This window comes from Bison bison, unplaced genomic scaffold (genome assembly GCF_000754665.1).
Source record: "Bison bison bison isolate TAMUID 2011002044 unplaced genomic scaffold, Bison_UMD1.0 scf7180017864180, whole genome shotgun sequence".
NCBI lineage: Eukaryota > Metazoa > Chordata > Mammalia > Artiodactyla > Bovidae > Bison > Bison bison.
In genome coordinates, this window is record NW_011494752.1 from 5,846,331 (window position 1) to 5,859,865 (window position 13,535).

At 42.5% G+C, this 13,535-nt stretch overlaps 1 protein-coding gene across 1 annotated transcript in view; it reads left to right on the plus strand.

Moving 5' to 3' along the window:
- The window catches only part of B4GALNT2 (beta-1,4-N-acetyl-galactosaminyl transferase 2), a 74,537-nt gene that overhangs the window by 27,453 nt on the left and 33,549 nt on the right, over positions 1-13,535 (plus strand). The window contains exons 2-3 of the mRNA XM_010843152.1: positions 7,153-7,353; positions 8,687-8,824. Of these exons, the coding sequence (XP_010841454.1) occupies positions 7,153-7,353; positions 8,687-8,824 (339 nt within the window). The remainder of the gene's footprint in view (positions 1-7,152; positions 7,354-8,686; positions 8,825-13,535) is intronic.

Below are 13,535 nucleotides of genomic sequence, written 5' to 3' on the forward strand. Positions count from 1 at the left end.
TTTATCGAGCCCATCTTTGCATGAAATGTTCCTTTGGTATCTCTGATTTTCTTGAAGAGATCTCTAGTCTTTCCCATTCTGTTGTTTTCCTCTATTTCTTTGCATCGATTGCTAAAGAAGGCTCTCATCTCTTTTTGCTATTCTTTGGAACTCTGCATTCAGATGTTTATATCTTCCCTTTTCTCCTTTGCTTTTCGCTTCTCTTCTTTTCACAGCTATTTGTAAGGCCTCCCCAGACAGCCATTTTGCTTTTTTGCATTTCTTTTCCATGGGGATGGTCTTGATCCCTGTCTCCTGTACAATGTCACGAACCTCATTTCATAGTTCATCAGGCAGTCAGTCTATCTTGCATGGTGTTATAAAATCAAGTGTAGGTAAAAGATCCATTCAAAGTCCAAATGATACCAATGAAAAAGGTTCATTGATATCATTTCAGATTCCATGTTGCTGCTAACCTTTACACTACTACAACTTGATTTTTGGCATGGTATCAAAGATGAATATCCACAATTGTCTTTGTTCCACATATATATCTGTATGGGGCTGTATTTTCCTCACATGTTTCAACCAGATAATGTAACAGATAAAATGCAGAAACAATATGAGGATTCATTTTTTCCATTAAGCTAAATATTATAGAGATAGGCAAAAATATAAAATGGAGCCATTTTTCTCACTATTTTTTGTTTGGAAAAATGTAATTATTTTTCATAAAAATATGTTATTTGTGTTAGCTTTTAATGGGCTTATTATGTTATTTCTAAATTAATCATACTTTTAAAAACTCCTCAAATTTAATTTCCAAAATGGTAAACATTGACAGATATAACCCACAAAACAAAAGCTCTTTGGGAGTCCTCAGTAATTTTTAAGATTATAAAGAGGTCCAGGGACTTTCCTGACAGTCCAGTGGTTAAGATTTCGCATTTCAGTGCGGGGCATGTGATCCCTGGTGGAGGCTTTAAGATCCCACATGCTTCATGGCTTAAAAACCCAAAACATTAAAGCAGAAGAAATATTGTAAGAAATTCAATAAAAGCTTTAAAAATGGTCCACATCAAAAACAATTTTTTTTTTTTAAAGAATAGAGATCCTGAGCCCCAGAATACTCAGAACCAGTGATCTGGGCAGTCATCAAATGCCTACTAATATTCCGCCTAGCCTCTCTTATGGACGGGCGCACACCATCACCTATGAGGGGATTTTCTCTGAAATCAAACCTGGATCTGATCAAGCCTGTTGATCTAACTACAGATTTATAGAAATTTCAGGGAAAAAAGGAACATGGCCCGGGGCGGGGCGGGCGGTGGGCGCTGAAATCAGCACAGTCCAGACGTGGAAAATCCAAATTATGGAGCATAAACAACATGGTTCCTTAAACAAGTATGTTGCTAGGAGGAGATACAGAGGAATGTATATATTAAAAGGAACTGATGAAACATATCAACCAATGTATGGATCTTATTTAGATTCTGCTGATTCTATTTTTAATTGGAGTATAATCGATGTACACTGTTGTGTCGCTTTCTGTGTACAGCCACATGAATCAGCTCTATGTATACATATATCCCCTCCTTCTTCAGCCTGCCTCCCACCCCACTCCACCCCCTACGTTGTCACAGAGCACCAGGCTGAGCTCCCTGTGCTATACAGCAGCTTCCCACTAGCTATTTATTTTATGCATGGTTGTCTATATATGTCCAATGCCACTCTCTCAGTTGGTCCCACCCTCTTCTTCCACTCTGTGTCCACAAGTCTGTTTTCTATGTCTGAGTCTCTTCCTGCCCTGCAAATAAGTTCATCAGTATCACTTTTCCAGGTTCCATATATATGCCTTAATATACAATATTTGTTTTTCTCTTTCTGACTTATTTCAGTCTGTACAAAAAAATAAAAAAAGACAGAAGGGAACTCTGTGCACCTTTGATGGTAGTAAAGACTGATTGTTAGATTTTTAGCTGATAATGGTATTGGGTGTCTCTGTGTGTGTAAGAACCTTTATCTGAATCCCCCAAGCTTTAAGCAAAGAAGCAGAACTTCAATGAGAATTGCATAGCAAGAAATTTATTATGAGGAATTAATACAATTTTGGGACGAGTTTCAAAAAAAAAAAATTAGAGAAAAGTCACCAATCATATCGTCACAGGTGAATGAGCTGGAACTGGGAAGAATTCAGAAATATCTGTTTTCTGGAGTACAGCCACAAAGAGAGTTGCTGGAGAAGTATATGAAAGGTTGCTTGTTCCTCATGTTTACCACTACTGTGAGTTCTCAGAGAAAGTTCTTATAGTGAACCTGAGGTAGTTGGTCAGCAGGACCAGTTGTTGGGAAGGAGGGCTGGACACAGAATTGAGGGAAAGAGGACCAAGTGGATGGAACTTGCCAGCATCTGCACTGCCTCTGAATCTCATGCAAATTTCTCTGTGGCCATCCCTAACCTGGCATTACACAGGGAAGGGAATTCCAGCTTGGTTCATCTGAGTACAAAACTGCCACATTACCCTTCAAAGATAGAATATTTACTGATGAAATGATATGATGTCAATATTTTCTTCAAAATGATTTGAGAAGTGAGGAAATAGGTGAAGAAACAGATAAATCCATTTTGTCCAGGAGTAGAAGGTAGGTAATGGGTATAATAAAATTCATTTTATCGTTCTTTTTTTGTATGTACTTGGGATTTTTTTCTATAATTAAAAAGTTTTTTTTTAAGTACCCTGATCACCCCTTGCATTTTTCCCTTGGAGTATCATTAACTTTATGGGTTTTATTTTATTTAATATGTTATAGTTAATTATAGTCATTGTTCTTGTTGATGCATCAACTATCTCAAATATGGCTGGTAGAAGACCCTTTAAACTGGCTCCTCTTTCATGGATATAACTGTGGTCTTCTTAGATAGCCCCCTTCCCTTCTGGCATCATAGGATATTCTAGACTTGCTTTGAATTTTCCTTACCCAAAGCCAGAATCAGCCATTTCTGCAAGGGGCTTTGCTTTTTCTTTAGAGGGGAATGCTGTATGTAAACCAAGATCCAGATGTTAGAGGTGCTCATAATTATTAGTGTGGTATCATTTCTTCCAGGTTCTTCCCTTTTTAAAAAAGTTTATTGGAGCATGGTTGACTTACTATGTGTCAGTTTCTTCCATGCAGCAATGTGATTCAGTTATACATATTTATATATATATACTTTTTCCTATTTTTTCCACTATGGTTTGTCACAAGATATGGAATATAGTTCCCAGTGCTATAGGGCAGGACCTTGTTTATCCATTCTAATGGTGTATATCTGCTAATCCCAAACTCGCAGTTCTTCCCTCTCTCACCCCACCTCCCGTGGCAACCACGTCTGCTCTCTATGCCTGTTTCTGTTTTGTAGATATGTTCATTTGTGTTGTATTTTAGTTTATACATATAAGTGATATAATATGGTATGTGTCTTTCTCTTTTTGACTTTGCTTAGTACGATAATCTCTAGGTCCATCCAATTTGCTGCAAATGGCCTTATTTTCTTTTCGTGGCTGAGTAATATTCCATTGTATAAAGGTGTACCAGACCTTTATCCATTCATGGACAGTTAGGTTGCTTCCATGTCTTGGCTATTGTAAATAATGCTACTGTGAACATGGTGCATATATATTTTTGAGTTAGAGCTTTGTGTAGATAAATGCCCAGGAGTGGGATTGCTGGATCGTATGGTAGCTATATTTTTAGTTTCTTTTTCTTTTTTTCCTTTTGACTGTGCTGAGTCTTTGTTGCAGCGTGTGGGCTTCCTCTAGTTGTGTCGTGCAGGCTCAGTAGTTGTGGTGCCTGGGCTGAGTTGCCCAGCACTATGTGGGATCTTAATTCCCCGACCAGGGATCAAACTGAGTCCCCTGCATTGGCTGATTCATGTTGACGTTTGGCAGAAACCAACAAAATTCTGATCACTTATCAATTATCCTTCAATTAAAAAGTAAATAAAATTTTAAAAAAGAATGGATAATTGTGTTAAATGATTTTAAAATCATCTGTCAATATAATCATATTGAGTGTTCTCCTGACCTGAATTTCCACGTGGTGAAATTTATCAATAAATTGTATAATTCTTGGAAGGCAGAGATATTGAATAATATCCTACTAACTGAGAAGGAACTTTGAAACCCAAAACAAAACAGGCAACTGCATGAAGAGCAATTCTGAAGTTTGTTGTGGGTGACTTACACATGGGCAGGAGCTGGCAGATGATCCAGAGGCATTCAAAGCGGCAGAAAAGGGTACAGAAGATTTAAAGGACCAAAGCTGAAAATAAAATCTGACTACTAGGGAGAATCACATCCTTATCAATGGGAAATGGATGTTTTTCACTCCCTTTGTGTGTGTGGTGGGGGGAGGTTCTCATGACCATTAACCATTCACATCAGCAAAAGGCATTCTTCCAGTTTTCATGTCAGATGAAGGCCAGGGGAAAACTTGATAGGAAACTCCCCTGGCTTAGGCATGTTTCTTGTGAGTAGGCTAAAGCTCAGTCTTGCAGAAAGGGGAGCAGGTAACAGTTTAAGGAGAAAAAATAATATGGAATACAAGGAAAGTCATTTACCCAGAGAATTTTTTTCTCCTCATTTTGTTTTGTTTTATTCAATGACACACAGTTTCATTTCCTGCTAGCAGAAGGAAAAGAACCAAACCCTCAAAAAGACCTAACCCACATCCCTCTGTTGTTCCTGATTTGTTTCTTTCTGTTAGGTTGAAAATTGTGTAATGAACTTAATGACACTGTTATTCTTTAAAAAAAAAAAAAGAAAGAAAGAAAAGAGGTAGAATTATGGGCCTAGGATAAAGTCGGAGTGGTTCAGCCACACTATAGGATTGAGTCATCCTTGCTCTCCTAGAAGAACTTCATTAGTGATGAATCTTTCATTTAAGATACCATTATACTCTATTTGCTAATATTTGTTCAGCATACTTACAGCATTATTCTTCAGTACTTATACTTGCATCACTGTAAAACTGGTTTTTGTAAATTGGCATGAAATTGTTTACTTATGAAATAGGGATTTCAGATTTTGTTGAGGCCTTTGACAACTTCCCTGTTTTGTTTTTTTTTTTTTCTCTTTAATGGATCTGTTTAGATCATCTCTTTCATCTAGGTATTCAAGATCTAGGCTTCTTCTTACCTTATTCTATCTTCTCTTCCTTCTCTCCTTTCCTCTATTCTCAGTTCAGGGGGCCAGATTTAGCTGATCTCTGCTTACCAATTCCTGGGAAAGAAATTCTGGCTGATTGGCCCACCTTAGAGGTGTTCCCCTTTGGTCCAATCAGCCAATGGTCAGGGGAGAATCATGTGATACAACTAGCTCATAGGTGTGACCTCTGTGGGTCAGGCAGGCAAAGAGTCTTAGAGCAGGGAGGTTATTAAGTAGGCAGATATCTCAAAAGTTGTCTCCTCCGTGCTTGGATTTAATAATTATTCCATTTTAGATGTTTTCTAATTTACCACTTTCCATTGGCATTGTTATTAGGTTCTTATTTCTACTTTTCTTAGATTCATTTTGTTATCCATTTTCAAACTTATTTGATTGTTTAATTTATTAATTTTATGTCTTGTGATCAGAAATTTGTATTTAAATTCAAAATTTCCACTCAGCATAATTTTAGTGCATTCCATAGTTTTGTATGTAGTATCTTCATTATCTTTATATTTTTGTTCTGATGTTGTCCTTGACTCAAATTGTTGCTTTGGAAAGCTTAAAAAAATTTTTTTTCCATGTTGTGAAAGAGGGGCTTACTATTATTATAGGTTATATTTAAATTGTTTATTTATTTCTATTTGGCTGTGCTGAGTCTTCTTCGCTTCGCGGACTTTTCTCTAGTAGCAGTGAGCAGGGGCTACCGTTCCTTGCAGTGCGTGGGCTTCTCATTGTGGTGGCTTCTCTTGTTGCAGAGCAAAGGCCCTAGGGCACGCGGGCTTCAGTAGTTGTGGCTCTTGGATTCTAGAACGCAGACTCACTAGTTGTGGTGCACAGGCTTAATTGCTCCACAGCATGTGGAATCTTCCCTGACCAGGGATCCAACCCATGTCTCCTACATTAGCAGGCAGATTCTTTACCGCTGAGCCACCAGGGAAGCCCCTATCAGTTACATTTTGATTGCACTTGTCAGTGTGTGGAGTGTATAATCTGAATGATTTCTACTTTATTATGGTTTTCTTTGTGTTCAAACAAGTGGCCAACTTTTGTAAATGTCCTAAAAGCTCTTTAACAGAATACGAGATCTAAAATTTAGCTGCAGACTTCCCTGGTGGTACAGTGGATAGGAATCTGCCTGCCAGTGCAAGGAATGTGGTTTCAACCCCTGGTCCGGGAAGATTCCACATGCCACAGAGCGACTAAGCCCGTGCACCACAACTGTTGAGTCTGTGCTGTTTAGAGTCTAGGACCCGCAACTACTGAGCCTTAGCTCTAGAGCCCATGCCCTGAAACAAGACAAGCCACCGCGATGAGAAACTCACACACTGCAGTGAAGACTCGCCGCAACTAGAGAAAGCCTTCCCGCAGCAATGAAGACCTAGTGCAACCCAAAATAAACAAAATACATAGATTAAAAAAAAATTAGTTGCTTTCTTGCTTTATATATTTCTGAGACTTGATTTGTTAGGGAATGAGATGTTAGTGTGTTAGACATGAGAATGTTAGAATCCATGACCACCTTTGGATTTGTAATCTTTCTCCTCCTATATTCTGCCATTCTTTGCTTAAATAATGCTAATATCTAGTGGCTACAGTTCATGACCATTACATGATCTACATCTGTTTTGTAGATCACTCATGTGATCACAGTAAGTGATCCTTTTGGCCCCATTTAATTTTTTTTTTTTTGCCTCAAATTCAACTATGTTGACATTAATACTGCAAGCCTTACTCTTCCAGTCTCCCTCCTTGGGCTTTAGGACATTCTTTTATATGTGATCTTTCTGAGTGTCTGTTGCAACTTAATTCTTTTCTCTTTTGCTTATCAGAAATCAGTCATGGTAAGTAGTAGAAGATATAGGTTTAATTGACCTTTTCCCTCCAGTTACTGTTCCCATCTATATTATACAATCAGGTCCTTTTATGTTTCATGTAATCAAGGAAAAAAGATTTACACAGCATTTGCTCTTTTGTGTCCTAACAGCTCTAGATATCTGTGGATCCTCAAGATGTCCGTCTTATTCTTGGCCCTGGGCATTGTGTTATTTATGTTCAGAAGTGTGTACCTGTATTCAGAATTCAGCAGCTACAAAGCACCACTCCTTCAGCCTAGTCTGGCTGCCGGAATGTTGAAGCTTCTCCCTGAGGAACATATCAAGACCCTCTTTACCCATGATGGAATCTGGTGAGACAGCCAGTTATTCCCCCTTGGTCTGACCTCTCCCTCCCTCCTCCTGTGGCTGAGTGTCCTATTGTGCCCACCTTACAGCCAGTTCCCTACCTTCCTGCACCTGTGCTGATTGTGAATGTGATTCCAAACTACAGGACCAGAAAAGATCTCGGTCTGCAGGGCACAGACTCTGTTCCCTACAACACCCAGCAAAGTCCCCTTGTGATTTTGAAGGGCCCGTTTAACCCAAACTACGGGAAAGACGTTGCCTTTCTGTCCCTTCGGCCTCCTCTTCAGGTGGGTGGGACTGAGATGCCACTGTGAACTCTCAAGTTTAAAGAAGTTTGGAGAGGGCTTCCCTGGTGGCTTAGTGGTAAAGAATCCGCTTGCCAATGCAGGAGACAAGGGTTTGATCTCTGGTTCTAGGAAGATCCCACATACCGCTGAGCAACTAAGCCTGTGCCACAATTACTGAGCCAGTGCTCTAGAGCCTGTGAGCCACAACTAATGAGCCCATGTGCCTAGAGCCTGTGCTCTGCAACAAGAGAAGCCACCGCAATGAGAAGCCCCTGCACCGCAACTAGAGAGTACCTCCCGCTCGCCGCAACTAGAGAAAGCCTGCACAGCAATGAAGACCCAGCAACAACCAAAAATAAATAAATGAAAATTAAAAAAAAAAAAAAAACATAAAGAAGTTTAAGGAATTCCCTGGCAACCCAGTGGTTAGGACTTGGAGCTTTCACTGCTGAGCCTGGGTTCAATCCCTGATCAGGGAACAATCATGTGGCTTGTGGGATCTTAAGTAGAAGTTTGGTGCAGGAAATGATTTAAGACAGGGGTGTTTTTTTTTTTATCACAAAATTTATTTTTTATTATTTAAAACAATTTATTGGAGTATAATGACCTACAATGATGTGTTGGTTTCAGGTGCACAGCAAAGTGATTCAGTTATACATGTACATATATTCATTCTTTTTCAGATTCTTTACCCATGTGAGTTATTACAGAATATTGTGTAGATTTCCCTATGCTATACAGTAGGTCTTTGTTGGTTATCTGTTTTATATACGGTAGTGTGTGTATGTTAATCCCAGGTTCCTATCCATCCTCCTGCCACATGTCTGCTTTGGTCACTATAAGTTGGTTTTGAGAGGGGGCCTTCTTATCCCTTCCCCTCGCTGTGTCTTTGGGAATGGCTACTGCTGGGATTCTAGAGTCTCAACCCAACCTGGATGGTGGGTGTGAGATAGGAGAGTCTCGGGGGAACCGCATGGTGGGTTAGACTTCAAGTGCCTGCCCCACCCCCCAGCCCACCCAGTCTGTGATCTTAGTCCTCATCTTGTTTTAGGCTCTTCCCGAAAAACCAGTGCAAATGTGAAGCCTGGATACATCAGGAAAGATATAACTTTGAAAATGCCTATGACCAGACTGACCTCCCTGCGGTGAAAATGAGGAGACAAGCTGAATTTGAACACTTTCAGAGGAGGTAATGCAGACCCTGGGGGTTCTTGGGCCCTGAGGTGGTGTGGAAGCTCTCCCTGCTCTCTCCTGAGGGTGTAGGGCCACGGAGAGAAGAAAGGCATTCCCACTCTTGCAGGGTCCCTGGAAAGAACTCCTAAGAATAAGCCAAGTAAAGAGAACTGGGGAAATAGTCCTTCAGTGAAGATTTATAAAACTTGGAAATTCCCTGGCAGTCTAGTGGTTAGTACTCGGCACTTTCATTGCTGGGGCCTGGGTTTGATCCTTGGTTGGGGAATGAAGAGGCTACAAGCTACGTTGTGAGGCCAATAACAAGCACACAAACCAAAAAAACCCCAAGACACTTGACATGTCTCAAACATTTCATAATAAAGAAAGAGTGAAGGAAGGAAAAGACTGAAACATCAGTGCAATGTTGCTGGCACAACCTCCATGCACGTGGGCCACCAGAGCCTTTAGTCTCACCACGTTGCACGATCTGATTCATTTATATGTTGAGAATGTACTGTCCCTCTGCTGTGTGCGAAGCCCACAGTTAAACTTTTGGGATGTGTTGACCAGGATTGTTGGTTGAAAACAGGAGAAATGGATTCTGGCTGGCTTATGTTAAGAGGGAATCTGTAGGAAAGATGTTGGTACTTTCCCATATCCATAGGTGGTAGGATGACCAGGTTGGGAAATCAAGACCCAGGGGAGCACAGAATGGCTGGGCAGGGTTTCTCTTTTTCCCCTAGGAATCATTTATGAGTTACAGTGGAAAGCGTACTGTAATAAGTAATACCATTTAAGGACTTGAATTCTGGAACAGGCTGGATGGCAAGTTGCTTAACGTCACAGACTTCCGTATCTTCATATGAAAAACTAACAGTTTATTACAGTAATAACAGAGTTTATTACTGTAATAGGTTATTTGTAAGAAAACATGCGAAGAGCTAGCAACTCATACAGGGCCTGACGTACAGAAGCACTGCGAAAATGTTACCTACTGTTTTGCTTGGTTTATTATTAACATTATCATTCTTATAGTTCTTCATGGGCAGTACAGGATACAGTAAGAGGGACTTCCTTGATGATCCAGTGATTAAAACTCCACGCTTCCACTTTAGGGGGCATATGTGTGACCCCTGGTTTGGGAACTAAGACCACATCCTACATGCCATGCAGTTTATCCAAAAAGAAACAAAACACATAAATAACCTAAATAGTAGATTGTTACCAGTGCTATGGGAGGTAAATTAAAATATCATGGTCGATGGCATAAAGTTTAATGGGACAACAAAAGAAGGTTACTTATTGTCTATCACGATCCGCCATGAAAGAGCAGTCCAGAAGGAAGAATTAACAATGTCCAAAGCCAGAGTAGGTTACGTGACAGGAAAACAGGCCTTTCCTGATGGCTGCATGACAGGAAAGCAGGCCAGGACCGTTGTGGCCTAGCGTGTCAAGGGGAGGCTTGAGGCATGAGCCCAGAGAGGCCATTGGTGACAGCCATGGTAAGCCAGCAGGTGCATTTTGCTTTCTGGGTAATGCAAAGCATTGAACAGTTTTTCTTGATTTGTTTGTAATTTATTTTGGCTGCACTGGATCTTCTTGCTGCGTGTAGGCATATTCTCTGTCTTCGGTGAGCAGGTGCTATTAGTTGCTCTGACTTCTCCTTGCGGTGCCTTCTCGTTGCGGAGCGCGGGCTCCAGAGCACACGGGCTTCAGTAGTTGCAACTCGCAGGCTCAGTAGTTGTGTACAGGGTTAGTTGCACTGCTACGTGTGGAATCTTCCCGGACCAGAGATCCAACCCGTGTCCCCTGCATTGGCAGGTGGATTCCTAACCACTGTACCACCAGGGAAATCCTTGAACAGTTTTTAAAATTGGCAACTTATTCTATGAGACAGGTGCCTGCTAAGTTGCTTCAGTCGTGTCCGACTCTTTGCGACCCCGTGGACTGTAGCCTGCTAGGCTCCACTGTCCATGGGATTCTCCAGGCAAGAATACTGGAGTGGGTTGCCATGCCCTCCTCCAGGGGATCTTCCGGACCCAGGGATTGAACCTGTGTCTCTTACATCTCCTGTGTTGGTAGGTTCTTTACCACCAGCAGCCCATTCTATGCGATACTTTCATATGTAAAATACCACTGTGGCTTTTCTGTGGAGGATAAGCTGGAGGGAAGGTAAAGGGAAGGCAGGGACATCAGTTGAGGTGCTGGGAAGAAGCTAAGCATTTTCTACTGCTGTGACAATTGTATGTGCCGCTTTGATGACCAGTCCTCAGGCTTTACTGCTCAGTTAACTGAGCCTAAGTCTTGAATTAAGGAAGGGAAAAGGGGACTCTTGCCCTTGCAGGTTTGATTTCGAGAATGAGCCGCTACCCCAGACTCCATACAAACGGAAGACTCCCCGGAAGACGGAAGAGCAGCAGAAGGGAGTGCTGGCGGTCAGGAAGCCAGTGCAGTGTGCAGGGGATCCTGCTGGGGTTTGAGCCCTGAGCCCCCACGGCTGTGCGGGGAGCGTGGGGCTCAGTGGTTAACATGCTGCCAAGGACCGGCTGCGTCCTCCGTGTCTCAGATCGGCGACCTTGGGCAAGCAGTTTAACTTCCTCTGTGGGGGCCATAGGTACGGGGTGGAATGGTGATAGCACCTCAGGTTGACATTTAGCGCCGAAGAATTGATGCTTTTGAACTGTGCTGTTGGAGAAGACTCTTGAGAGTCCCTTGGACTGCAAGGAGATCCAACCAGTCCATTCTGAAGGAGATCAGCCCTGGGTGTTCTTTGGAAGGAATGATGCTAAAGCTGAAACTCCAGTACTTTGGCCACCTCATGCGAAGAGCTGACTCTTTGGAAAAGACTCTGATGCTGGGAGGGATTGGGGGCAGGAGGAGAAGGGGACAAGAGGATGAGATGGCTGGATGGCATCACTGACTCGATGGACCTGAGTCTGAGTGAACTCCGGGAGTTGGTGATGGACAGGGAGGCCTGGCGTGCTGGGATTCATGGGGTCGCAAAGAGTCCGACACGACTGAGCGACTGAACTGAACTGACTGAAGGTGATCCATGAAAAGCCTGAACAACCTCAGTGAAATTATAAAGGAGATATATATAAAAAGGAGATAAGAAAGGAGATAAGAAAAAGATGTAAATAAACCTATGACATGGTAAGCTGTGGCACATGCAGAATGTGTACCCTGGCCCTGGGCCCCCGTAATACCCTCTGCCTGCCTCCTGCCGGGAAAGCCTGCTATTTGCCTCCTGGTCTCTGTCACTGTCTGTGAGGTCCCTGTGCTCAGGGACTGTTAGCTCCTGGCACAGAGCAGGGCTATCAGGCATCTGTTCGCGGATGGTGGGAGGGGAAACACGTAAGACGGCTCCATCTCTGGGACGGCACAGGGCTGCAGAGAGACAGAGAAGTCACAGAGCCCTCAGGAGAGGGCCCCAGGTGTGCACAGGGCATAGTTGGGGAAGGGAGAGCAGGAAGGGAGCTTTGAAGAGATTGGAGCCAGTAAACACGGGAACAGGAAGGGATAAGAGGAGGTACTAGTTGGGAGTGTGGGCTCGTCTGGAGGAATCTGGGCAGAAGGAGTCACAGAAGGGACAGATTTCAAACAGGAATGGCCAAGGACTGGCTATGTTTTCACCTTCCCCTCCTTCACCTGTTTGAAATGCCCAGCTCTCTTGGGATTATACCTGGCAATCCAGGTATGAACAAAAATGGCCCGATAATGATAACTGACATGAACTGGGTCTAAGGCCAGTAAGGAAGTAGCTGGATGGGGAGACTCAGTGCAGGGCAATGCACTGAGTCAGGCACAAAGGTCAGTCTGGTCTAAATAACATCTCTCACTGAGCTTATAGGATTATAGAGGAGGATAGAGTGTGTTCTCCCCTGGGGTCAAGTGGCTACTCTCTGAGTTATAGCCTCCCTGCACCACCATTATTGGGGTGCATGGAACCCAGCATTGAGTGCACATGGGCAGTCTGTGGCCTGGGGAGTGTTTTCAGCAAATTGCATGGAACTCAAGAGTTCCATCCCCAGCTCAATGATAATAGTAGTCAGAGGGAGGGATGTGGTAGGGTTTAGGAGGGAGGTCTGAGAATTAAAAAAAGAACATTCAGGAAGAAGGTGACATTCAAGCTGGCCTGCCCTCTTCTACTGAACCGATAACCTTGTGTTCTAGTTATTGGAGTTTGGCTCTGGGTTCTCACCCTTCCCAGAAAGGGACTTTACTGATATCTTTGTCCTGGGTTTAGCACAAGGCTGGGCAAGTCAAGGAAGGAATGAATAAGAGGCAAGGGGTGATGTGTGACTCTAGACTGAGCTCTGGATGTGGCTCATTCCTTGAGGGAAGAAAAGTAATTTGGAGGAGGAAGCATCAGGCATTAAATAAGAAAGGGGAAAGAGCTCCCCTCATTTATTTAGTCAAAAAAGCAAGATGCAGAGGGTTTGTACAGTGTGTTACATTTGTGTTTAAACGAGGACGGGGTGTTTCTGTGATTGTGTGTGTGCGGAGACATGTTTATATATGTTGAAGGGAGGAGGATGAACAGTGATGGTGTTTAACAGTGGGCTTTTGATAGTAGCTTGTAGCATTTGCTTATTTCTGTGGTTCAGTAGTCACACTGTGGCTGATTTCAAGCCATGGACAAGACATCACTGGATTCCAGTTATAAAATATCTCCACCATTCAGATACAATAGAGGAAAATAACCTCCAGAGTAGAGATAATAGGAA